Source organism: Otolemur garnettii, unplaced genomic scaffold (genome assembly GCF_000181295.1).
Source record: "Otolemur garnettii isolate 467f Iridium unplaced genomic scaffold, OtoGar3 scaffold00191, whole genome shotgun sequence".
Lineage (NCBI taxonomy): Eukaryota > Metazoa > Chordata > Mammalia > Primates > Galagidae > Otolemur > Otolemur garnettii.
In genome coordinates, this window is record NW_003852586.1 from 2,296,188 (window position 1) to 2,323,211 (window position 27,024).

Here is a 27,024-nt window from a genome sequence, read left to right on the forward strand (position 1 = left end):
TAAAATGTTCATCAATTTGTGAATGAATAAAAATTTTAAATCCATACTATGAAATTCTACTTGGCAATAAAAAGGAATGAAGTCTGAGTATAAGGGATGCTATGTATGATCCTTTTTAAACATTCTGCTAAGTGGTAAATCTCAGTCATGAAAGACTACATGTTTATGACTGTATTTATCAAATTATCCATAAAATGCAAATCTATAGACATCAAACTTTGGATTAGTGTTGCCTGGACCAGGGGGAGGAGAAACGCAGAGCAGGGAGATGCCAGCTACAGAGCACAGGGCCTCTCGGGGGGCAGGGCTGCTGGCAGTAGTGAGGCACAGCTCTGTGAATGTACTAAACTAGACTTATTGAACTCTAAACAGTAATATTTACTCACATCATGTATGGAGTAAATATCAATAGAGTTGTACAAAAAATATTTTAACTAGATATTTATGGAATATTGACCCAGCTGTATAATTACTTCATTTCTTGTTCAGTGTCAAGCACTGGCAGTCTCAGGTGTCTCTCCCTTGCCTCTATTTTGCACACCATGTAAGGTATCTTACATAAGACAGATGACTTGCACATTCAAGGTCATCAAAATTAGCTGCATTGTACAAATTATAAACATAAAGGGACATTAAACACACTTGAGCAAGCACGAGGTCATCTAACTTTGATTTGTGCACCTGCCAACCACTGTTCAGATAATATACTTACTTTTAAATGTACGAGTTAAATTTTAACTTGATTGGTTTATCCTGGAGTATAAAGATAAAAAATGTCAGAAAGAAACAGCAACTGAAAAAGAATCATCTCTCTGACCGGGATGGCTGTGAAATGGACTTCAGCTCTTCTTCTCCTACAGCTGAGCTGTTGTTTCAGCTCTGGGACATGTGGAAAGGTGCTGGTGTGGCCCATGGAATTCAGCCACTGGATGAACATAAAGACCATCCTGGACGAACTTGTCCAGAGAGGCCATGAGGTGACTGTGTTGGCATCTTCAGCTTCCATTATTGTTGATCCCCGCAAAACATCTGCTATTAAATTTGAAGTTTATCCTACATCTCTAACTAAAGATGGCCTTGAGAGTCTTTTTCTCAGATTGGTCGATGAATGGATATATGATGTTCCAAAGGATTCATTTTGGTCCCATTTTTCAAAAGTGGAAGAAATCATGTGGGCATATTCTGACAAGTATCAAAAGCTCTGTGAAGATGTAGTTTTCAATAAGAAACTCATGAAGAAGCTACAGGATGCAAAATTTGATGTTGTTCTTGCAGATGCCGTTGGTCCTGGTGGAGAGCTGCTGGCCAAGATACTTAAAACCCCCCTGGTGTTCAGTCTGCGCTACTCTCCTGGATATGGATTAGAGAAGCACAGTGGAGGACTTCCCTTCCCTCCTTCCTACGTTCCTGTTATGTTGTCAGAATTAAGTGATCGCATGACATTCATGGAGAGGGTGAAAAATATGATATATGTGCTTTACTTTGACTTTTGGTTCCAAACGTTTAATATGAAGAAATGGGATCAGTTTTACAGTGATGTTCTTGGTGAGTAATGTTTTTACTAGTGGATGTTAATTCCCACCTTTCCTGGTGCCCTGGAAGGTGAGCTTGTATGAACGTGGAGTCAGACAAGTGTGTATTTTGTAAATGAAAGGAAGAAATGAAAACATAAGATGAAATACCAATCTCACAAATATTATGGAAATATGGAAACATTATAGAATCAGTTGGAACTTTGTGGCCATCACTTCTATAAACACTCCCTATACACATAAATGTGCAAATTAAAGCACTTGGAGTTCCTTTTCACAATCCTGTGTCTGCTTTACTATTCATTCCTTTTGTCTCAAATAAAAGTTAATAGACACATGAAGAAACATCTTGATGAAAGCAGATGTGTAGTGAGGAGTTACATGTTATTTTAGCTCAACTATTAATGAAGTATTAAGGAAGTTGTTTCTCCTATGTAACATAGTTTTCTTACTTAAAATTACCATATTTTCCATATAACCAGAAGGATCCCTTAGAGGGTGGCTGTTAGAGGTGGCTGTATCTCAGAAACAGAAATCTAAAATTTTAGATTTCCAATGTGTCTACTTCCTTCACAAAAGGCTGGAGATTATCTGTCTTAAGGCCTAAAATCCTAAAGCTTTCACCTATATTTTATTAAACTATATATCTACAGTAAGATCAATGAACCAAATGAGGGGGAGCAAAAATTAACCATTTCTATAATTTTTGAAAATTTCCTGCTATTTGTAAATGTATTTATTTTTAGAATACTAATATTATTTAAGATCTTCACCTGAACCAAAAGAAGGAGTAGGTACAAGGATTTCAACCATATATTCAAAAAACTCAAGATATACTTGGAGAACCAAGGATCATGAGAGTGGCTTCACAAATTAGAGAAACTAAATGAGTATTTATTAGAAATAAGTCTTTATGATTTGGGTAGGAGTCACTGACAGTAGCTCTCAAAGAACTGTTTAAGTGTATATTTGTTCTTTTTGCAGTTTTAGAAAATAAATAAATGCAAGGGTAATTCCATAGTGGATTATAGTAATAATGATTGATAATTATGAATATGCTGATGTGACATTAGAGACTTAGCCTCTTCAAAAACTTCTCTTAATACTATGCTTTTCTTATACATGTGTATGAGCAATTTATAGAGCACATGGAACTAAATTATACCGACATATCCAGTGTTGTTTAACACAAACACTGCATAAATTGTTGGCTACATTATTCCTTCCATTTTCAGGAAATTACTTTTATAATCTCACAACAACTCTCTTGCATCATCTACATTTGGTTTCTTTTATTCCTTTCAGGAAGACCCGCTACTTTATATGAGTTGATGGGGGAAGCTGATATATGGCTCCTTCGAACCTACTGGGACTTTGAATTTCCTCACCCAATCTTACCAAATGTTGAGTTTGTTGGAGGCCTCCACTGCAAACCTGCCAAACCCCTGCCTAAGGTGAACATATTACTATTTCCTTTGTTTTGTATATTATAACTATTGAGGCTCTGTACCATTATCCTACTTTAACAGGAACACAATTTCTTATCAATATAGATGCATCCCCAAAATAGTTATGGCCAGCTTTCATTCCAGCATTTAAACCATTCCTCACTGAGATTCCTGAGTTTTATCTCTGAGAACATCAAATGGACAGTTGGCCTCATAAAGCAGGTGTTTCCTGCCTTATGCCTACTTTAGAAGATCCCTCACTAAAGCTCCCTCAGGAAACTTTTGTGTCAACACCATAACTGTCCAACAGAAGCACAGAAAAAATGTACAGGTCAATGTAATAAAGACAAAGTAAATCTTGTTACTTGCATCAGAAAAAAGACCTTAGCTTTTATCCACAAAAGAATTCCTCCAGTGTATAAAATAATATTCTTTATGCAGGAGCCTAAGAAACTGATGTATTCACTTTAGTACCATATTTTCAAGATGACAAGAGAAAACATGCTTTTTTTTTTGCAACTTTATGTGATCTCTCACAAGGTCTTTTTTCCCTCCCTTCTTATTAGTGATACCAGACTTTTAATATTGGATTTCCAGGCTCTTGGTCTCAACAATTCAATGAGTGAATCCATGGACCACAGGATGGAAGTTAGGTTTTATTTACAGAGGTATTACAGCTCTTACAAAGAGCCAAACCTTGCAGAGCAGAATAAGATAGGCTTTATACAAGTGTCACAGCTCTTACAAAGAGCCAAACCTTCTTACAGGGGAGGATACAAGTGTTACAGCTCTTACAAAGAGCCAAACTTCCTTACAGAGCATGATGCAAGTGCTACAGCTCTTCCTCCCTCAATGGTCTGCAACAATCTGCTGAGGTCTTTGCTCTCCTGCTCTCTCTCCCTGGAAGGTCTGCAATGATCTGCCCTAGGTGCTTTACTCGGGGGTTTATGTAGGGGCAGTTGTCCAATGAGCTGAAAGCTGAGCTGATTGGTCTACTTTCAGGAGAAAATATTTTCAGTAGCAGAATTGAAAATAGACCAATTAGGGATGCACTGGAGGAATCGCCAGTGTTTTCCCTTGCTGGGTCTGGTCTTTTTTGCTACTGGAGCCTCTGGTAGGAGAGGAAAGCTCCCTCCGCTTGCTCCAGCCTGCCAGTTCCTCTGCTGGCTGCCACAGCCAAGACAGAGGCAGCAGGACCCCAGCCCCGCTCAGCTGAGCTGGCTGGGGCGCCACTTTGTCTAGTATCATTAGCACCAACATACAACTGAAATCTTACAACAAATGAAACCCTACATACGTGTTGAGTGCAAATTGCTTATGATAACTTTCACAAGGGACACAAGGAGAGGAAGGATTAATGGAAATTCTATAGACTCAAACCCTGTTCTCAGTAAAGGATCCCATTCAGTGTAAGGGAAGATGATAGTTGCCCCAGGAGAGAGAAGACTGCAGGAGGAGAATCAGGATGGTGACAGTGCAGCAGTCACCACCACTAACTAATACCAGCCACTGCTATTAACTTAAGTCACGATTCTTAGTAAAGTATGAATTCAAGTCAAAAGTTACCTCATCTCTTCTGTGATATATAAAGTAATTGTTGCCTCAGATTGCTTCCTTTTCTGCTAACCAGTAGATTCTCAGATAATGCTTGTGTATTTTAAAGTAGTAAGACATTTGGCAAAATAGGTCAGATTTAAAAATGCATATACCTGTTACTTTCACAGTATACTTATATGAAACTATAGAGAAAAAAAGTAAATCAAGATGGGAAGATTCAATATTTGTGGCAAATATTCCTAAAATAAACAGTAAAAGTAATTTCAATATCTTGCTTTTTTATATTGTTTGGGATTCATTGAGGGTACAGAGAATTAGGTTACACCGATTTCTTTTGTTAGATAAAGTCCCTCTTATAATTGGTGTGCCATACACCATGACCTCATCACCCCACTTCTCCCATCTCCCTGCTCCCTCCTCCCCCCACCTCTCACCTTGTGTTAGATCATCTACTGGCTTAATATTATAATTGAGCACATTAGATCCTTGCTTCTCCATTCTTGTGGTGCTTTACTAAGAAGAATGTGTTCCACTCCATCCAGGTTAATAGGAAAGATGTAAAGTCCACATCTCTTTCAATGGCTAAGTAGTATTGCATGGTATACATATACCACAGCTTGTTAATCCAATCTTTGATTGGTGGGTATCTAGGTTGTTTCCACATTTCGGCGATTGTAAATTGAGCTGAGATAAACAGTGTAGTGCAGATGGCCTTATGATAAATAGATGTTTTTTTTCTTCTGGGTAGATGCCCAGTAATGGGATTGCAGGATCAAATGAGATGTCTAATTTGAGTTCTTTAAGGGTGCTCCATACTTACATTTTCAAAAATAATTAGAACTTTACACTGTGCAGATACCTTACCCAAAAATAAACTAGTCTGGCGGTGGGTTGCTAAGGAAAAGATTGCCAGTATCGCATTCCTGGCAGTCTGGAGAGGCGACGTGTCCCTCCCTCACTGCTCTGGTTGGGTCACCACCTCCTGTCCGCCTTCCGCCCACACCAGGCATCTGCTGCACATCACGGCCTGCTCAGCCAAGCGCGCCCCAGGGTCCGGCACCGGCTCGGGTTGTACCCCACTGTTTTACCCTGGCGGCCTCCAGCAGCCTCCATGTTAGTGCCAACCTCTCCCCGCCCAATACTGTCAATGCTCCAGGAACGCTCAGAGCCCTACGCCTGCTGCTGCGCTGGGATTCTCCGCACACGAGGCTGGTGAGTCTGCGTGGACAATGCTCACACAAGTATTCCCGAGCTGGACAGTGAGGTAGCCACGTTTTCTGTCTATCATAGACATGGGTGGGGGGAGGAAGTGGCCCTGTGTTGCGCCAAATACCTTCCTGATATCATCAGAGGTCAGAGGGTACGCGGAAGGTGAGCTGCAGCCCAAGGCTTTAGAAGATGCCTTCCCAGGATGGACGCTAAGCTGACCACCGGGGAAGCCAAACAGAGTGGACACAGATTGCAGGCGACCCGCTGAGGATGAGGATGAAGATGAAAAAGCAAAAGCAGCCAATGAGGGTGATGTGGACGTGGAAGAGGCTGCTTGAGGAGCCAGCGCGGACTGGTGAAGAGCCGCCGACTTGCCTAGCTCCCGGCAAATCTGCACCTGTAACAGGGGAGGATCGAGGGTCCCAGGGCCTCATGGGGAGGCGGGGCCTGGGGACCCATCTAAGGAAACTCCTTCATGGGAAAATGGCTCTGCAGACAAGGCCCACGTAGGCCTTCCCTCCCACTGGGCAATTGGGACCGCACAGGCCAAGTCCGGGAGCCGCTCACTCCACCGCCAGGCTGGCCCTTCCTGTTCCTCGCCTGACCAGCTGCCTGGAGTTGCTCAGGGGAGGTGTCTGAGGACAGTGACGGTGAGTCAGATGCGGTAGCCGGAGGAGGGCATTGAGGAGGGAAGTGAAGGGGAGGCTATGGCCCAAGAGGCAGAGAATGAGGAAGGTGAGGATGACACAGAAGATGATACAGGATTTTCAGGTTCTTGGTCTCGGTGATTCCAAGAATGAATCAGTATTCCAAGGATCAGCAGTAAGTTAGGATTTATTCAAAGAAACAAAAATTACAACAACTACAAAAAACCAAACCTCCTTGCGGAGAGAACCCAGGAGGGGAACAAGCTCTCCTGCTCCCTCTTCGAGGTCTGTGGCGATCTGTCTTAACAGCCCCTCTCTGCTCAGGGGCTTATAATGAGGCTGGGGCGGGGAGGGTTTGCAGGAAGTCAATGTTGACTCTTAGGGCATGGGTCCTTGTCAGTTACAGCCAGCTGTCCAATGAGCTCTCAGGCCTTGGAAACTGACATGAAATTGACCAGTAAGGAGTTGACCTGGAGGAAACAGCAAGGCCCATCCATGAAATGGACAAGCCAGAAGTGCAGGTGGAGGATATAGCAAGGCCCCAGTGTCTCCCGCACAGGTGTTCAGCTGGATAGCAAGCTGGTTCCTCCATCCTCGGCAACATCAACACATCCAGGGCCAGGTGGTGGTGCCACCTTGTCCTACATCAGCTCCACAGAGGAGGATGAAGAAGGAGAAATGGTGGTGCCTGGGATGAAAGGCAAAGAGGATCCTGGCTCCACACTGGTGCAACTGCAGGGGCGGCTCTAAAAGAGGGAAGCTGCTGGCTATAGCTGACCCAGGAGACTCTCGCTGTGTGGTGCTGAGGCTGGCAAAGCTTTACACACGTCCTGTGACCACAACCAGAGCATGGAGTGCAGCTGGCACGAATCCAGAATGCCCGTGGCCAGGTCACTATGGATGGACCAGTCAGTGGGGGCCTCACCTATCCAAAGCCACTGAGACACTTCTGTAAGAGAAACAGAAACCTCCCCCCAGGAACAGACGGTTTCAGCCCTTCCTGACATCAGGTGCTGCCCCTCACTGATCACCAGTAATTCATGCTCCTTGCTTGTGAAGGCATCTGGGATGTGAAGTGCAGCCAGGAAGCTGGAGATTTCACTTAATCAAAGATCAGCCAGCGTGATGAAAATGGGAGCTTCGGTTATTGTCACCCTTGGGAACAGCTGCTGGATCAATGCCCGGCACCCGACCCCCCCGGTGATGGCGCAGGGTGTGACACTGTGAGCTGCAGCATCATTTGCTTCAAGGCCCGGAACTCACCAGAGCTCGGGCCAGAGAAAGGCAATGGGAAACCAGAGGACGTGCTCTCCACTGGGGGCTGGAGGAAACAGCAACAGCTGCATCCACAAGAGGATGGGCAGGCAGGAATGGAGGTCAGTTATCCAGACCTTGCCCATCAGGCTGCTCTTAGCTCCCCGGACCTGACCCTGAGTTTCATCTTTCTCCTTTTTCCTTTGCAGTGGGTATGAGGTGTGCAGGGGGAGCTGGGAGGCTTTATTCAGCCCATTCCAAAGAAAGCAGCCTGGGAGCCTCTGCACTCCTGACAACCTCCTCCCTGCTCCCTGGGCGCATCGCTGTTCTGCTTCTGTGCTCTGTTGTGCCCAGGGAAGGGCTGGTGGTTCTGGGTTTTCCTAGGTGAACACTTTATTTAAGGACATTGTGTTTTACTGGCAGCTCCATGGCCCCAGCCACTTGCACCCCCTCTCTGTTGTATACTGTCAATCAACATTTTTCAGACTAAAAGCCAAAACCTAAAAAATAAATAAATAAATAGTCAGCTCTAATGCAAGTTTAGGTTTAGTTGGAAACTCAGGGGCAAAATGATAAAGAGAACAAGATCACAGTTTTTCACGGGACAAAAAGGTATATTCAATAAGAAAAAGATGTTCTACATACAGAAAAACCTCCCTAGCTGACCACGTCCCTGCACTGACCACCTCCTTAAATTGACCTTATTTTCACAGACTGGACATGCATCACATTTCTTGTCAGCACAGTAGCCCTCACTCCTTATGGTGACCACGTCCATATGCTGACAGTTTCTATCTGTCCTTTCGGTGGTCACTTATAGGAATTGTGCTAAATTTGTCACATAAGTGCCTTGAGTTACATGAACAGAACTCAAAGCATAATGAAGGTACACAAACTTTAAATTGGGAATATCTCTGACAGAGAATGTGGTGAAACTCTTATCTTTTTTTATATTTTCATACTATTACAAAATTTCTGACATTCATCTTGTGTTTTTTCATAAATATATCACAGTGTGAGATCAGTAATGAATCTGTAAAGACAGGTTGCGTTTCTTCTGTACTCAACGCGGGGCAGGGAGCCAATGAGACAAAACACTGAACTCAGTTTATATGGAATGTGGCTTCAGGTACCTGGTTTGCACAGACACCTGAGTGTCCCATGTGTTATGTGGAATAGTAACACAGCAACCCTCCTACTAAGACTGATATCCTTTTATTAAAACCGTGTTATTAAAAATAGGAATATTTGGGGGAACAAATATATGAAAGTTTACTTGTTATGTTGAAGGAATGGATCATTACTTCACAGAGAAGAAAAAGCAATATATGAATTTAATATGAAAGGAATAACAACAACAAAAATGAGCATATGATTTTGATGTAATATCCAGGAAATAGTTAGCTCTACATTTCTTTTTTTTTCTGTCCTTATTTTGGGGGTTTGTGGTGTTGCTATTGTTGCTTGTTTTTCTGTGCTTAGAGAATCCACTCAGAAATTTGGAATTATTCCTATACAAAATGTATTGAAATTAAACAACTGGTTCACACTGGAAACCACAATTCATAATAATTCTCAATCAACTCCAAGCATATGTGCACCAGGACTTCCAGACAGTTGCAGGGACAGCTCAGGACAGAGACAGGACCATGACAGGAAGGCCTGGGTGTCCCGTGTGGGGCAGGTGCTCTGTGTGGGACATGGTGAGGGGTGAGGACTGTCCATCCTGGCCACCGGTAAGTAGCACATCAATTTAACAGTGTAACATTATGAAAAGAATGCCTCATACCTAAACAATTTCCAAAGAAATATAGTCATTCAACTCTGCTACCATCTGTCACATGATTCTGTATTACAAGTGGGACACCTGGGCTAATGCACTAAAGTTCCAAACCACAATAAACGTCATCCCAGATATCAGTGTTTCTTAATGTTCTGCTTTATTTTTTTTATTTCTTATAGCATAACTGTGTTTTTTTGTTTGTTTGTTTGTTTTTGTTTTTTTTATTTCTTATAGCACAACTGTGACGTTCTGCTTTAAATGAGTGTTTGGGAGAAAGTATGGAAACTCTGACAAACTTTCAGTGACCTGTCAAAGATTATGGAACGGAAGAAACGTAGACATAACATCTTCCCAACCCTCAGGAAGATTTCCTCATGGCTCATAGGGAATGACTCCAAACAAAAAGAAATTCCACATAAAAATGCCTGAAATGACAAAAGAGATTTAACAGAACCACAATTTTATAGAATTGAAACCAAGTGAAGCCACCTTCAATAACCTATATCAGTAAATCCAACAATATAAATGAACAGTCTGGGCATGATACTTTCTAGCACTCCCTCTCCTGACTACTTGGAGCAGCTCCACTTTATTTCTTCCTCCCACACACGTACACACATGCATGCACATGTTTGCATGAATATCTGCAGAGAAGTCATCAATCACATTGTTATGCCCAGGAGTCTCTCAAAGACCACATCACCAGACAAGTCAAATTTAAAGAGGAGTCCTTTTATTGAAGAGCTGGCCAGCAACTGCCTCAGTGTCCCAACATGGGAGCAGCCCCAGTGCTTAAGGTGTCGGATTTTTTAAGGCTTGGTCTGCATCCTGCTTGTCATGCAGGCTGACCAGGTATCCTGGGTAGGTTAGCAAGCATTGTACAGAAGAATTTTGCAGTTAATTAGTTGTACATTTTGTTTCAGTAGTTTTCCACCTGCTATTTCTTAAGGTCAATTCAAGGACAGTTGATACCTCCCAGTCCATTTCTCAGGGACTTAGTCAAGCAAGAAGTCAGTGAATACTTTCCCATCTATCTTGGGAGTGAAACAGACTTACTCCATTTTGTTGAGGACTTGTGGCCCAGAAATTTGTTGGGAGTTAACTGATATTTTTCTACCTTAATCTGGGCCTAATAACATAACACATGATCTTTCCAAAAATCTTCATGATTAAGTCAGTTAAACATCAACCCTTACTCTGACACTTCCTGATATCACATGATTTTCTCTTCTAGACATTTGTAAACATCCTTCCCGCCACGTTCCTTGTGCTGATACACATACATGTTTGTGATGGACACATTCTTTCTTCACAGGAGATGGAAGACTTCGTCCAGAGCTCTGGAGAAAATGGTGTTGTGGTGTTTTCTCTGGGGTCAATGGTCAGCAACATGAAGGAAGAAAGGGCCAATGTGATTGCTGCAGCCCTTGCCCAGCTCCCACAAAAGGTTAGATAATTTGCCCACTGACAATTACTGAATGAGTCTGTCTGAAATGTTTACTGCTTGATAGCTAACAGGGCTCCTGAGGGCACTGTGCACCCTGAGATCTCATCAGAAGGGGGGAAATTTAGTACGTATCCAGGCTAGCACAGTGGTGGAAGAAATGGTGAGAGAAGTCTCAGGTGTGATGCGTTGTAGTCTAAGCTCCCATGTGATTGATCTTTTGTGCCTCCTACACATGTGGAACGGGCCTATTTGGTGTGCTGGTCAGGGAGCTGCTCAGAGAAAGATGGCCTGGCTGACCAGTCACCCTCCAGGTACCCACCTAACCAGGGAGATTTAGAGAAAGAGAAAAACTTGCCTGCCTTCCTGGTCGCATGTAATGAAAATCATGAAGATGGTGTCTAATGTCACCTAGGCATGTAATGTCACCTCCAGGCTGACACCTGTCCTGACTCAGGAAGGAGAAGGGAATAAAGGAGGAGCTGATCAAAAGGGGCCAGGAATGGGAGGGGGTTCAGATGCCCCATAGAATATAGTAGGAACATAATTACTCACATACACAATACACTTGTGGTCTATGTGTGCTCAGGAATCATTTCTTAGTTTTCTGTCTGACAAAGACTTCTAACAATTTGTGTTACTTTTATGATGAAAACTTGACATTAACACTCCAATACCAAGTGGAAGTTAAATTTTCCTCAAGTCTATGACGATTACTTGGGAATTCTACAATAGCCTTATTTGAGTACTGGGCATGGACATGGCTGTATTATAGGAGATGGTATTAATCACTGCTGCAGTCTGTCAGCTACATGGTTATAGTCAAGCAAAGTTTAGCAAATACAATTTTAGACATTTTGAACAGGTGTCTTGTTATTCACAAACTGCCCACTGGCTCTGATTTTCTACAGTAAAAGAATTTCCAAGTCTAGCAATAGCCATAACCAACTCTCTGAATCCTGGTCAAATGTTGCCACTTTGACTCTTGCTCAGAAGAAATGTTTAGTGACATGTGTCTGACCGTGTTATGGAAATTCCGAAGCTGCATGGATACATTTCTCACAAGTAGCTGATTTTATGGATGTGGATATTTTGCAAATCAGTAAATGGCAACCTCTAACTTATGTAACAGGCAGATACCAACAAACTAATAATACACTCAAAAGCTTGAGGTGATGTAGGGTGGCCTAAAAATTAAGTTCACAAACCTGCCCCTGAGCACGTACATTGGCAACACTGTACACACAACTCAGCAAGGCTTCCTGACCTGGGACAGCAGAGTCTCACAGTTGGGTTTGTGACAACATGTGACAGTGTCTTGCTGAGTAGAGCTCATTATTGTTGTTGCCTGTTTTTGTGAGTGGTTGGGAGGTTGAATTAGAGCAACAAAGAGGCATTTGTAACTTTCTTGTAAAACTTGGCAAGAGTGGAAGTAAAATCAGGGACATGTTAGTCCAAGTTTATAGGGATAATGCCAAGGAAGAGAATGGCAGTCTACAAATGGATTAAAGTGTTTCTGAGGGAAAAGAGCATCACTGATGAGGAGAGGTCAAAGTGGCCATTTCTGACCAGAACTGATGAAAACATTGCAAAAATTTGTCAAATTGGGGACCAAATCATTAGCTGGCTGTACGATGCATAGCAGACCAAGGAAACATTGATGGAGAAAAGTCTGGAGTATGTTAAGTGAAAATCTTAGCTAACAAATCATGGCCTTTGCATGGTGACAAAGCACCAACTTACATGGCACTGACTCTGAGGGACATTTTAGCCGATAAATAAATAACTGTACTGGAACATCCTCCCTACTCACCAAAATGGCCCTTGATGACTTTCTTCTTTACTGGAAGATAAAGGAAATATTGAAAGGAAGACATTGGATGGCATTCAGGACATCAAAGGTAATATGACAACAGCTCATACAGACATTCCAAAAAAAAAGTCCATAAATTGCTAAGAAAGGTGGACTAGGTGCTGGTATCAGTGTACAGCTTCCCAAGGGGAGTTCTTGGAAGGTGACTATGGTGATATTCAGCAGTGGGGCAGGTAGCACGTTTGCTAGGATGAGTTCACAAACTTAATTGTCAGACTTCAAATACTACAGTTACCATGATTTGATTATTACACATTGTATGCCTGTATCAAAATATCACATGTACTCTACACATATGTACAACTACTGTATGTCCAAAATAATTAAAAATAAGACATTTCAAAGAACAAATTAATAAGAACAGATTAATATTAGCTTTGGAGGATTGTAGCTAGTGTAAAATAAATGTAGATCATTACTACTATATTTTTTTTACCAGAATTTTATTGACTGGCAAATAATTTCTAAAATGCCTGAATTTACCAGTGTGGAATCATTTGTGTAAGTTACTCAGAATTCCTTGGCTACCACATTGATCTTGACAGTAACCTGTAAATCCCAGTTATTCTATTTACCTAGAGTTTGAGTCGTTCTCCTGACTTACCAGCCTTGTGCTCACTTCTTCATAGTTTATATGAAGGGTTTAGCTAGAACACTGACAATCCCTTTAGAGAGATAACTTGCCTTAACTTTGGATTTCTACTCATGGAATGAGGTATTTTCTCCACCGGAACAGCTCCTGTGGAGATTTGATGGCAAGAAACCAGATACCTTGGGACCCAATACTCGGCTGTACAAACGGATACCCCAGAATGACCTTCTTGGTAAGATTCTGGGGGAAAAATACTGAATACATGAGTCACAGCCAACTGATAGTAGGTCAATAGCTTAACATATAAAGTATTTATGAAAACTCAAGAATAAAATCCAGCTGCTTTATACACATGTTCTAGTCCTAGGGGAAAAGAATAACCTATAACAGTTGGCATTTTGCTGCACACACTCATATTCTTTACTACAGAAACAAAGTGTCTATTTCATCTACCGGGGGTGTCTGTCTCCTACCTCTATTGGAGCAACTTTACCTTGACCTTCTCCCTACTGAGAGTCATTTCACACAACACTGAGCATCACAGTTCCTCTTCTGTTTCCAGCAACTCTGTTTTGTCTGTGGAAAGGAATCCCCAGTCCCTACCATAAAGTGACATCACCTTCACAGAGGAGTGTGGCCTGTCCTTTCTGTGACCTCAGCTCTGCTCCTGTCACACTCCCTGCTGCCTGGACACCGTGCACATCAGACACAGTGACTACACTATTTCCCTGGGAGAATGGGTCATGCCTGACCCCGTGTTTACTTTTTCTTTACTTTTTCTTTGTACATTTCATTCTTTTATCCAGAATGTGCTTTTTCATTGTCCCTTGGTGATGTTGTATTTGTCTTCTGTTCTCTAGTTACACAGCATTCTTCCATGAAGACTTCAGTTCTCTCTCCAGCACAAATAGGTCCCTCTGCCTCTGAAATCTGAGAGGTATTCCAGTGCAGATTTGTAGGACTCTAGTCTGCTATCCAGAGAACATTCCCCTTTCACTGTCCTATAATGTGCCTTTCCCATTTTATTCCTGAGACTTAAAATGAATAATTTGACTAATATTTACCCAACTGTAGGTCACCCCAAAACCAAGGTTTTTGTAACTCATGGCGGAGCCAATGGCATATATGAGGCCATCTACCACGGGGTCCCCATGGTGGGCATTCCTTTGTTTGCGGATCAACCTAACAACATGGCTCACATGAGGGCCAAGGGAGCAGCTGTCACCTTGGACTTCACCACAATGTCCAGTGCTGATTTGCTCAGTGCTCTGAAGACAGTCACTAATGACCCCATGTGAGTAGCATGACTTTTTTCTAGGGTGATATTTATAGACGGGTTCTCTTGTGAACAATTAACAAGATTAATTCATTAGTAGATTTTTAGTAGATTGGTTTTGAAAAGAATTTAGATTATTTTTCTATTTTAAAATGATAAGTTTTATTGAATGGAAATGCTGTGAATCCCCTACTATTTGGGGATAATTAAATAATAAATTATTTAATCACTCAGTGACTTGCTTTCATTTTCCACCAGGTATTTCGTTCACAGTTGCATTGAACTCAATAAATTTAATGGGTAACTAATTCATGCAAAAATTTTCTATATAAAAATAACTTCAGATAGGGTGGCACCTGTGGCTCAAAGGAGTAGGGCACTGGCCCTATATACTGGAGGTGGCAAGTTCAAACCCACCCCTGGCCAAAAAAAAACCTGCAAAAAAAACCTCAGATACACAGAGAAATATAAAAAAGATGAATTTTTACAATTAAGACATAATCCACAGTTAAATAGAGTAATGAACTTGGTAATATAAAAAATACTTTAATTCCTAAAATTTCTTAATGTATTCCTTTTTTCTTATTCTAAAATTTCTTTTTATATTGTGATTATTTTAATAGATTTGATAGTAGATATGATTTATATAGCATAAAGTTCATGTATTCAAAATTTACATTTAAATATATTTAGTATGTTTATGGAGTTATGAAGATGGCACTTTAATTTTAAAACATTTGTATCACCCCAAAGGATACTTTGTAAGGCATAGAAATCTCTTCCCATAAACAACTGATCCCTGAGAAGTGCTAATTTTTGTTTTTTCTCTATGGATTATCCTCTATTGATATAAGATATAGGAACCATACAGTTTATGATGTATTAAAAATAGCTTTTTCACTAAGCATCATTTTTTTAGTTTCATCCATGTTGTTGGGTGTATCAGAATTTTATTCCCTTTTATTGCTTTACAATATTCTTTAGTGTGAATGTAGCAAAATCAATATTCATTTATCAGCTCATGACATTTTCATTGAATCCAATAATAAACATCACTACACTATACATGTTTTTGCATGAAAATGTTTTTATATTTTGGGGGAGATATTAGTGAAATTGCTGGGCCATGTGAGAACATTTTGTTTATGAAAACTGCCAAACTGTTTTCCAAAGTACATGTATAATTTTTCATGACTGCCATTAAGTTTGAATTATGTAAGATAACTGTGCATATGCTAAGTAAACAGCTCCAATTCCTTCACACTTTTTCCCGACACTTGTCATCTGTCTTTGTATCACAACCATTACAGTAATGTGAAGTAATCTCTCGGTCATCTGAGTTTGTGTTTCACTTCTCACTAAAAATATTAAGCATCATCTCATGTGCTTCCTGGTCATTCATGTATTTCCTTTGGAGAAAGAACTACTTCAATATATTGAGCACTGTGTTAATTTTTAACTTATATTATTAAAAATATATAACAATATTTTATATATTATTGTTATAATGCCTTATCACATATATTATTTTCAAATATTTTCTTCCATAAGAAACTGGATAGGTTAGTTTTTAGATGTTCTTGATGATAACATTTGAAACATAAACTTTCTAACTTTGATAAAAGAAATATTTAATATTTAATTGTTTCCATTCTCCACATAACATAAAATGGAACATGCTATGCCTAGGCTAGGCTGGCTACTATCAATCCAGAGCTTATTATTACTGTCAACAATATTACCATATAAGAAAGTATCACCTAAAAGAATACTTTAAAAATATTTAATGAAGAAGAAAAGAATAGGATAATAAATCATAAAAATACTTTAAAAGAAGACAGAAAAAAACAGAAAAGAAACATAAAATGAGTTGGAAAAATGGAAGAGACAATACAGAATAAAATGTTAGATATAAATGTAAATATACCAGTACTTATATTAATCTGAACTAAGAAAACACAAAATAATGACTGTGGACACAAAGCATTCCAAGAACACAATTTAAAATGTAACCTAAGTGATACATGTACAGGTTATTATGTGTGGCAGATACATGAACAGCATGTGTATATGTATGCATATGTAAGCCTATTTGAGTGTTTAAACATATAAATCGAGTTACACATTTTTCCAGAGTATATAACATAGTTACCTGAATATATCACATAAAGGGTTATGAAGAGTCAATATATTTTAAAGATGTCAAAATCATAAAGACATATGGTCCAGCTAAACTACACATAAGTTAGAAATAGTCAAAAAAAGATAATATTTTTACATTTTAGTAATTAAAAATACAGATTGAGAAAATTCTGAGTCAACAAGAAAATCATAATTATGCATGCACCTTAATCTGAGCAATTCCTGCTCAGGTATAAGAAACAAAAACGTATAAATAGATAAACCTGGTGATACACAAAGTAGAATGTGATATCAGAATTATCAGTAGCATCTAAAATTGTTAAATTCCCCTCTGTGCATCATAATATAGACAGATAGTCTGCAGCATCTGTCAATCAAGGGGAGGCCACACGGCCATGGAATTAACAAACAGCTGCCACATATGAGACAGACGCGAATAAGGACACAGCACATGACTTGATTATATAAAGCAAAGCTAATCTATGGTGTTAGCTGTCAGAATAACACTTAATTTGAGGATGAAAGCGGTGAGTAAAAAGGTCCATAAAGGGGGACACCACTGGGCAGGTGGACACCAATACCATCATCAAAGTAATAGGTACTTTAGTGTCTCCACAATGTAATGTTTCAATTAATTCTGAGCCTTGGAGCTATTTACTTAGCATATGTACAATTATCTTACATAATTCAAACTTGACGGCTTATTTGAGAAGATGCACATGTATTTTAAAATCCTGAGATCAAATAGACAAACAAAACACTAAAGGCCAGGGAATCCAAGGGTGCCACCAAGCCGGGACAAGCCTCTCTGAGAGGTAACATTTAAGGGGAGCCTCAAAAAGAGCCAGAGGCAAACCTCAGTTCCTTCAGGGAAGAACACTCCGAGGGAGAGAAGGGACAGAGTTTACAGGTGCTCAGGGGAGAACCCTCATGGCAGCTTGAAGGATAACACAAGGGCAACGTCCCTACAGAGAATGTACGTGGGGAAGGGAAACGTCCCAGTGACTGACGTGTAGGATCTTGTAGACAAGGAACAGATTCTCAACGTGACGAAAACCCAGATGGAGATTTAGCTGGGAGAGTCCTAATGGGTCATTCATTCACAGAAATTCATTCTGGGTGCTGGGCGGGGAACAGGAGAAGGCTGAAGATGAGAGTAGGACCTGAGAGACAGGTCAGGAGGCATTTCGCCCACCAGGACACACTCCCCGTTACAGCCGAGACGACCATTCCCACGGTGCGTTTCCACAGTCTTACCTACAGCTCTTAGATGGTTTCCTCTCCTAGGAAGATATTTTTTCCACCTGACCTTATATTTTAACTTTTAAAAATATTAATGGTAAAATTCAAATTCCAAAATCAAACTATGATGAATCAAATTAAATTATTCATATTCTGTCAATTTTGTAATTTTTTCCTGAATTATTTATGTTATACTTTTCTAAAACTTTTCATGAATTTGATAAGATTAGCCAATAAATTTACTCTCAATAATGGAATCCTTTGTTTCTCCTCCAGATATAAAGAGAATGCTGTGAGGTTGTCTAAAATTCACCATGACCGGCCAGTGAAGCCCCTGGATCGAGCAGTCTTCTGGATCGAGTTCGTCATGCGCCACAGAGGAGCCAAGCACCTGCGGGTTGCAGCCCACGACCTCAGCTGGGCCCAGTACCACTCCCTGGACGTGATTGGCTTCCTGCTGGCCTGCGGGGCAGCTGTGATGTTTGTCCTCACAAAGTGCTGTCTGCTCTGCTACCGGAAGTTTGCTGCCCAGAGGAAGAAGGGGAAGCAGGAGTAGCTGGGTCCCAGAACTGAAGCTGGGATCGTGACCTGTGGGTCTCCCAGGTGAATGCCAGAAAGAGGGGCGTTATGGAGATTCTCCTCCTGGGACAAAATGTCTTTCCCTACTTACCTCATCAAGTCAAAATTTCCAGAGATTTAGTTCCTATTTGAAAGATAAAATTATCCCATGTTGAATATTGTTAAACCCAGAAAAAGTAAAAATCATATTATATAAATGAGTTTACAGTGAAATTTATTGTTCTAATTTACAAAGTATACAAACAAACATGTACTGAGATGAGCTATGTTTCACACATTGTGCATGGACAAAAGAACAGTAAGAAGTCCACTCACAGTATCAATGCTTATAATACTTTTGTTTTATCTGGAAAAGAATTTTATTGTTTTAAGTATTACTCAAGAAACTATTCTGATACAAATATCTTCTTTGTAGTGTGATTTTTGGTCCTCTGGATATATACCTAGTAAAGGAATTATAGGATCAATGGCAGGTCTATCTATAAGGGTACGTGTGAAGCTCTCTAAACGTAGAATATAAATGTCTTAACACAATAACTAAGAAAATGACATGAAAGCTATGTTAACCAGTTGGATGAAAGTATTTAAAATTGTATATAGAAATAGCACACTGTACCCCATTGATAGTATTAATGTACACAGATATGATGATTATGAAATAAAAACTAAAAACAAACAAAAAAAAGAAACTATTCAATGATTAGTTTCTTACATAAAGTCTCTCCCTGGCTTTGGCTATTATGAGATGGGTACTGCTGCTTTGCGCCCTCCCCCTGGGTGTGCAGCCCCCAGGACCTTCTCTCCTGGAAGACACCATGACACTCACCTTCTTAGAACCTAAGGTGTTTTCCCAGAGGACATGTGTACAATTAGAAATACAGAGACTCCTGTAAAACTGCTTCCTAATGTAAAATTGAACTATTTATGAAATCTTTGTTTTCACAAACCAGATTTTTCAGGCCAGTTAAAAAGGTTTGCCAGGATAATTTCATTCTCATTTTCATCCCTTTATAACAGATGTAAGGTCTCGACTTTAAGGTGTGATGACACAGATGTGCACACACAGGATAATGCAGCACTGTGACGGGACTTGATGAATTTTCCATCTCTGTAAACATACATGACACACATATGTCCATTTCATTCACAGGCAGACAAGCCTCACTCAGCCACCTAACAGATATGTTGTAAAATTCATTGTGTTCACTGAAAACAACTTGAAATAATGGTATTATTGTGTATGGATCTGCTTTAGATGATCATGTATAATTTTCCTTTCTTTCCACAGAAGTCATTTTCTTCCTTTCTCCTGTAACTGCTACAGAAACATTCCTTCCTTTGCAATGACTAAAAAATAGAATAATCATCATTTTGTTTGAACCTAAACACACCATACTATACCATAAACAAGTAAAAATGCAAAGAATAAAATCATCACATGGAAAATACTTAAATCAAACGTCAGTGGCTCCTAAGGTCCTCCTTAACCTGTGAGTGAGGGACATGCACAGTGTTCACAGAGGTGCAGGGTGACGAGAGCATGGCTGTCTGTGGCAGGAAGTCCACAGTCACTCACGTCTCACAACACATCTTCTCCAGACTCAGCATGACCCAAAAAATAAAAACATGGATTCTAGGAAAATTACAGGAAGAGTTTATAAAAGAATAATCGATACATATCATCTTGTAATTGACACATTCTAAAGAAAAGCAGAACTTATATAGAGGCACAGTTGAAAATGTTGTTTGATCATGCATCTAAACATGAATTAATTACATCAATCCTTTTCTACAACTCATAGGAGAAAATACTACTTTCCACTGCATAGTGAGAACCACTACAAAGACCCAGCCAAAAAGTCAGATGGTCCAATATTAAGACTGAGGGAGGATGTAGACAGGCAAGTAAAGTAAAAATCGACAGTAATATAAAGATGACAGAGGTCACCAATGTTTAGAAAAATAGAAGTCGTGTCAGTACATTTTATCCTGCACAAAATTTGCAACCTCTAAAAACCTGATATAACTATTGTTCAGGGACAATGTGGAATCACATCACAAATAAAGTTTAAGTGTGCTGAGACAGGGACAGGCACACATTGTTTTCACAGACTCCAAAGCCCCCAGCACGCTGCTCAGAGGCAGGTGTGGTGACAGAACAAGGCAGGACAGGTGGAAACCAAGATGGGGAAGATATGGGCACTTACGGTCTTGCAGCTCATTGTGGTTTATTTATAACATGTCAGCGTGCTAAAAGAAACTCCCAGCTACACCAGGGAACTTCTGGGAGGCATCTTATAAAGTATGGAAAGGGAAGGATTTCGTGTTTTTAAAAATCACTGCCCCTTTCCATGAAATAACATGAAAATTCTTTCCCTGCCTAACCTGTGATTAAGCTGGTGCTGAAATAAAGAAATGAGAGGGGCTGCTCTCCTGCCCAGGAACCAGCCTCTGCTCTGACTGTGGAGTAGACCTTTTGCTTTCTCTGGGTACAACTTGCTTCTGCTTCACACTGTCAACTTGCTCTTGGATTCTTTCTCACATGAAGCCGAGGACGCACTTGGACTTTGTGTGGATCCAGCACTGGAAGCCACGAGGCTGTACTATCATCCAACACTGAGATTCTACAGGAGGAAGTCTGTCATGCAGAGATCCTCGCACATGAGCACATGCATGAGCAGGATGATTCCTCCTGCACTGTGGCCGTCGTCCATGACCACACACATGTCCAGCAGGTGCATGAGTATCTCCAGTAAGAAAACAGGCCGAGCTCGGCGCCTGTGGCTCAAGCGGCTAAAGCGCCAGCCACATACACCTCTGAGCTAGCAGGTTTGAATCCAGCCCAGGCCCACCAAACAACAATGATGGCTGCAACCAAAAAAAATAGCCAGGCATTGTGGCAGGTGCCTGTAGTCCCAGCTACTTGGGAGGCTGAGGCAAGAGAATCACTTGAGCCCAGGAGTTGGAGGTTGCTGTGAGCTGTGATGATATGGCACTCTACCCAGGATGACAGTTTGAGGCTCTGTCTCAAAAAAAAAAAAAAGAAAGAAAAGAAAACAGGCCAAGTGCAGCCCATGTCACTCAATGGTGTCCTTGTCACACTGCTAAATAAATTTCACATAAACAACAAAAAAAGTCTTAAAAATAAATGTGTGTGTGCACACATGTGTGTGTAAACTTGTATAGATACAGAAGAAACAATACATAGAATTCCAAGGATGGAAATTTTTATTTTTACTCTCTGTATTTCTGCCTTGTTCAACTTTTCACAATAATGTTTTCATTTATTAATATGTGGTTTAAAACTTAATTAGTGAAGTAAATATATTGATTCAAGATAAAAAAAGTTCTGAGATTTAATAACTTATTAATTCTTTAGTATGATTCAGAAAACTTGAATTTGCCATGTTTCTGTCAATTTACCATGTTTCTACCTATTTAATCAATTTAGGCCTTTTTTAGGACCTCTATTTCACACTGAAAAAACCTATTGATACATATATTACAATATTTTTGAAAACTTCAATATTGCAGAAATCTAAACCAGCACAATTTTTATCATTTTTCTGTTTAATGTTAATATTTAATAAATTTTTCAACAGCTTAATTACCTCTACTGTCTACTTCAAAAAGTGACATATGTGGTTGATTTTGCAACATAATCCAATACTTTTACTACTCTGCCATGAAGACATATACATCCCTTTGAACTTTGTCCAACTCTGTGCCCATCTCAACAAAGAGAAAGGGGAGGAAGTGATGCAGCTTACCTGGCTGTTAGAAAAGGCAGCACATCCTCTCAGTCTCCGTTATCTGTCTTTCTTTTCTGTCTCTTTGTCTCTCCCTCTCTCACTGTAGCTTACATCTCCCCAACCCAGCCTAAAGCCCTCTTTGGACCCAGAAGTTCCCATGATAAAATATCATTTCAAGATATGCAGTGGCTCATGGCTATGATCCTATCATTTCAGTAATCCAAGGCTACAGAATTTCTTGAGACCTGGTGTTTGATACCAGCCAGAGCAAGTGCAGCAACCCATCTCTACACAAAATAAAAAGAGAAAAAACATCGCCAGGAATGGTGGTATGTGAGTCCAGCTCCTCAGGAGGCTGAGGCAGGAGAATAGCTGAATCAAAGAATTTGAAGATACAGTGAACTGCAATGATGCCACTAAATTCTACCCCAGAATGACAGTTTCTTTCTTTCTTAAGATGTCTAAACATTTTTTGGTACCCTCTGTAATTGTATGCACCAAAAACAGGAGTCTTCAGATACATAAAGCAAATTTTACTAGACTTAGGCAAAGAAAGAAATGGCCGCTAGTAAAAAAGACTTAAACATCTGGTGTGCTGGAATAACCAGGATTTCTCAGGCATATATTTTTGTCTCTCCACCAAATAATCTTGAACAATGTCTCACATGCTGCTGAGAGGAATGCATACTTATAGTTTTGGGGTAGAATATTCTGTAAATGTCTCTTAAGTCCATTTGATTTAGAGTCCAGTTTAGTTCCAGTTTATTTTCTGCTTTGATGATTTTTCCAGCTAGAGAAAGAAACTATTATATATATCCACACCGTGGAATACTTTTCAGCCGTAAAAGGGAAAGAAATCCTGTTGCTTTCATCACATGAGTGGACATAGAGGACATTATGCTGAGTGAAGTAAGCTAGGGCCAGAAAGACAATTGCCACATGACCTCACTCAATATGTAACATCTAAGAAGTTGACTCATAGAAGCAGACAGTAAAATGGTGGTTGCCAGGAGCTGAAGTTGGATAGAAATGGAGAAATTTAATTAAAGGGTACGAAGTATCAATTATATAGAGGAAATACATTCTGTAGGTGTGTTGTACAGAATGATAACTACAATTAACTGTAACATATTGAAAATACTTTAAAATTGCCTAGAAAGTAGATCTCAAAATGTTCTCACCACAAAAAATGATAAATATGGAAGTGGATGAGTATGTTAGTTTAATTTAATACTCTCACAATGTATTCATGTACACTATAAATATATGTGATTTTTATTTATCAATTATACTTTAATAGGGAGGGAGAAAATTAATTAATTTTATGAAAGTGTAGGTGGAGGCTCAGTGCCCATGATTCAGTGGTTAGAGCACCAGCCACATACATCAGGGCTGGCAGGTTCAAACCCAGCCCGGACTGCTAAACAACAATGACAACTACAACAAAAAAAATAGCCAGGTGTGTGGTGGGCACCTGTAGTCCCAACTACTTGAGAGGCTGAGGCAAGAGAATCATTTAAACCCAAGAGTTTGAGGTTGCTGTGATGCCACGGCACTCTACTGAGGGTGACAAAGTGAGACACTGTCTCAAATAAATAAATAAATAAAGAGTAAGTAGAGAGTTAGAGTGTACTCAAATCATGGTAAAAAGTGAGTAGTGAAGTGAGACAGAGTGAAGTCAAAGGCACTTGCACAGCAGTGAGTGTGTGATTGACTGGAGCCCGAGCTAAACACATCTACGTCAAAGAGGTATGATCAATGGGTTGAGTCACCTCAGGGAGACATTCCAATTACTTTTCACAGGCTTCTGTTTTTCACTCTAGATGAGAGCTGTGTTTTAATAATTACTTTAGGATAAACAAATTATAGAGTCACGGTTATAAACATTAAGACCAACAAGTATTTATTGAGCATTTCCCTGACTAGAATCAATTCCACAAGCATAGTATAAAAGCTGACACAAATGTGTTAAGAAAACATTAAATATATTGTGTAGTGAGATGGTGGACCAGAAGGATCATTCAGCTGAGCTCTTCTAGTACAGGTGGGGAAAAAAGGAAAACCCAGCTGTACCTGGCACGGGGACTTTACCTAGAGTTGTAGCTCCGGGAGCACAGAGAGGTGGTGGTGTTCAAGAGACAGTATATGATCCAGACCAGGGCAGGTTTGACACAGTAGGCAAGTGACTGGGAGCTGGTGGGAATGGCCACCACCACCGCCCCATGGAGGCCTAGGGATATGAGGAAGCCTTTCTGCAGTTTTTGGATTTCAGGGGAAGCTGCATGTTGAGTGGAAAGCTTCGAATAGTGGGCGGACTTGAACAGTATACAGCAGCCAGATTTCAATACTGGGAGGTGTGGATTTACCACCTTTCTTTTTATTTTATGTCTCCCTGGGGTGACTCAACCCATTGATCATACCTCTTTGACATAGATGTGTTTAGCTCAAACTCCATCAATCATACACTCACTGCTGTGCAAATGCCTCCGACTTCTTTGTTCTCTCATTTCACCAATCACTTTTTACCATGATTTGAGTATAATCTAACTCTCCACTTACTCTTTTTTTTTTTTTGGAGACAGAGTCTCACCAGTGTGTGCACACACACACACATATAATGTATCAGGAAATAAATTCAGGCATAAAGACAGGCTCAACTAATCAACCATATTTTAGTCTGTGTTTGTATATAATACGGAAAAGTAAAGAACAAGATTTTATATCAACCAACATAAGTTACTTGAAGGTATTATGGTAAAGTCCATCCAGAATTACAAAAATTAAGCCATAATACATTCATGAGGGGAATTCTGGTAGTTCTTTTCTACCGGAAGTCATTTTTTCTTTTTTCTTTTACACTGCTATGTGTATTATTGTCACTGTCTTCACTAATTAATGTCTTTATTGAGCAACTGCCATAAATAATATTACACTTTCCTATGAACTTTGAAAGACATAAAAATGAGTAAGGTATGGTCCCCACCCCCACGGAGCTTACAGTCTAGTTGTTTAAATCACATTTATTAACATATGTCTATTAAATACATCTAAAACACATAGATAAAGAGTGCAAATACAGACAGGTTCATAAACAGTAAGAAGCCACATGAAAAAAAATTGCAGTTTCTTAAAAAATTAAACATGTACTTACCATATGACCCAGCATTTGCACTCTAATCCACTAATCCCAGAGGAATAAAACCTTATGTTCACACAAAATCTTGCAGGCATGGTCACAGCAGTTTTATTCTTAACAGCCCAAAATTGCAAACAATCCAAATACCTTCAATAGGAATAGTGGAACACTCCCAGCAATACACAGAAAGGACTGTGGACACACAGCAAATTGGATCAATCTCAAAGGAATCACTTTAAGTGAAAAAGCTGGCCTGAAACATACTTTATGGTGCATTTGTATGCCACTCTGGAAATGCCTAGACTTTTGAAGATGGAGAACTGTAGTGGTTGCCAGGTCTTAGTGACTGGGGGTGCAAGAAGGGGTAGGGCCAGATGGCTGTCAGCAGCACGATGGTTCTTATGACCAAACAACCTGTATTCTGACTGTGGCAGAGGTCATGTTAGTCTATAGACATGACACAATTCCACAGAACTAATGACACAACATAGTCGTGCACTTTCAAAATTGTTAAAATCTGAATGAAGTTGGTGAGTTGTCTCCAGGTCACCTTCCAAGCTGTAACATAGCAGCATAGCTGAGCAAAATATTGCTGTTGAGTTAAATGCACTAAAGCATTCTCAAGATTCTTCTTTATTATACCTTACAGTTATATCTTAACTATTTGAATCTATGATTATCTGAAAACAAAAAGGTATTTAATGGTAAGGAATTTCACAAAAGAATATATGTTACATCCAATTAAAGGGATCAAGAAAGGTCTCATGGAGGAGGCAGCATTTGAACTACACTTCAGATCTTGACATAATCTTGTCACTCTATGGTTAATAAGATTTATCATTTTTTTAAATTGAAGTAAAAACTTAGAATAAATCCTCAGAGTGAGAAATCACCTTGACAAATTTGTTTTGGAATGATCTCAATAAAGCTTATTTTGTAGAATCAGAATTAGACAAGAAACCATCACATTTTGTTGGTCTAATTTCCAAGTCATCTTAAAACAAATTATTAAATTTAAGATTAAGTACCATATTTTTCAAAACAAGATGATAGGCTCATTGCAGTAACAGTTATAAAAGCTGCCTTGTTGGGAGCATCTACTGTGCTTGGGAGTCACGCTAAGCACTCTTAACTCTCAGCTTCTACCCAACAACAGCCACATGAGTAAATGTTATCTGTATTGTGCAGGTGAGTAAACTGAGGCTTTCTGCTATAACCCACAGGTAATGTAAATCTGAGATTACTTTTTGAAATCAATTAATAAATAATAAAAAAAACCTGTGTTTTCTGTATAATGTAAAAATAAAAGAGTCATTCAACAACATTTACTAGGAGATTTATTCACAGAGCTCTTTACAGAAGGCCATGGGAAGAAGCATAAAAGAGCTGCCTGTCTCCCACACAATGAGTCATATCTTCTGAACCTCTCTGAGGAAATGGTTACCACAAACATGCTTATTTTTCAGAAGAAGTTACTGTTTTATAGTAACATCTAAAGATATAAAACCAACGTCCACAAATCAGTAGCCTTTGCACATGCCAGTAACAGCCAAGATAA

General features: G+C 39.8%; 1 protein-coding gene across 1 annotated transcript; it reads left to right on the forward strand.

Annotated features, from left to right (window-relative positions):
- Positions 1-783: 783 nt before the first annotated feature.
- LOC100946156 (UDP-glucuronosyltransferase 2B4) lies at positions 784-18,778 on the forward strand. The gene is made up of 6 exons (XM_003800963.3): positions 784-1,545; positions 2,838-2,986; positions 10,746-10,877; positions 13,484-13,571; positions 14,414-14,633; positions 18,276-18,778. Exons 1-6 carry the CDS (start codon positions 822-824, stop codon positions 18,553-18,555), a joined length of 1,593 nt encoding a protein of 530 aa, XP_003801011.1. The 5' UTR covers positions 784-821; the 3' UTR covers positions 18,556-18,778.
- The last annotated feature ends 8,246 nt before the right edge of the window (positions 18,779-27,024 follow it).

Excerpts from the sequence above, each read along its gene's own strand:
- LOC100946156 (XM_003800963.3), top strand. The coding sequence starts at position 822 with ATGGCTGTGAAATGGACTTCAGCTCTTCTTCTCCTACAGCTGAGCTGT. Across the intron at positions 10,878-13,483 it reads TTGCCCAGCTCCCACAAAAG|CTCCTGTGGAGATTTGATGG; the intron begins GTTAGATAATTT and ends CCACCGGAACAG. Across the intron at positions 14,634-18,275 it reads ACAGTCACTAATGACCCCAT|ATATAAAGAGAATGCTGTGA; the intron begins GTGAGTAGCATG and ends TTTCTCCTCCAG.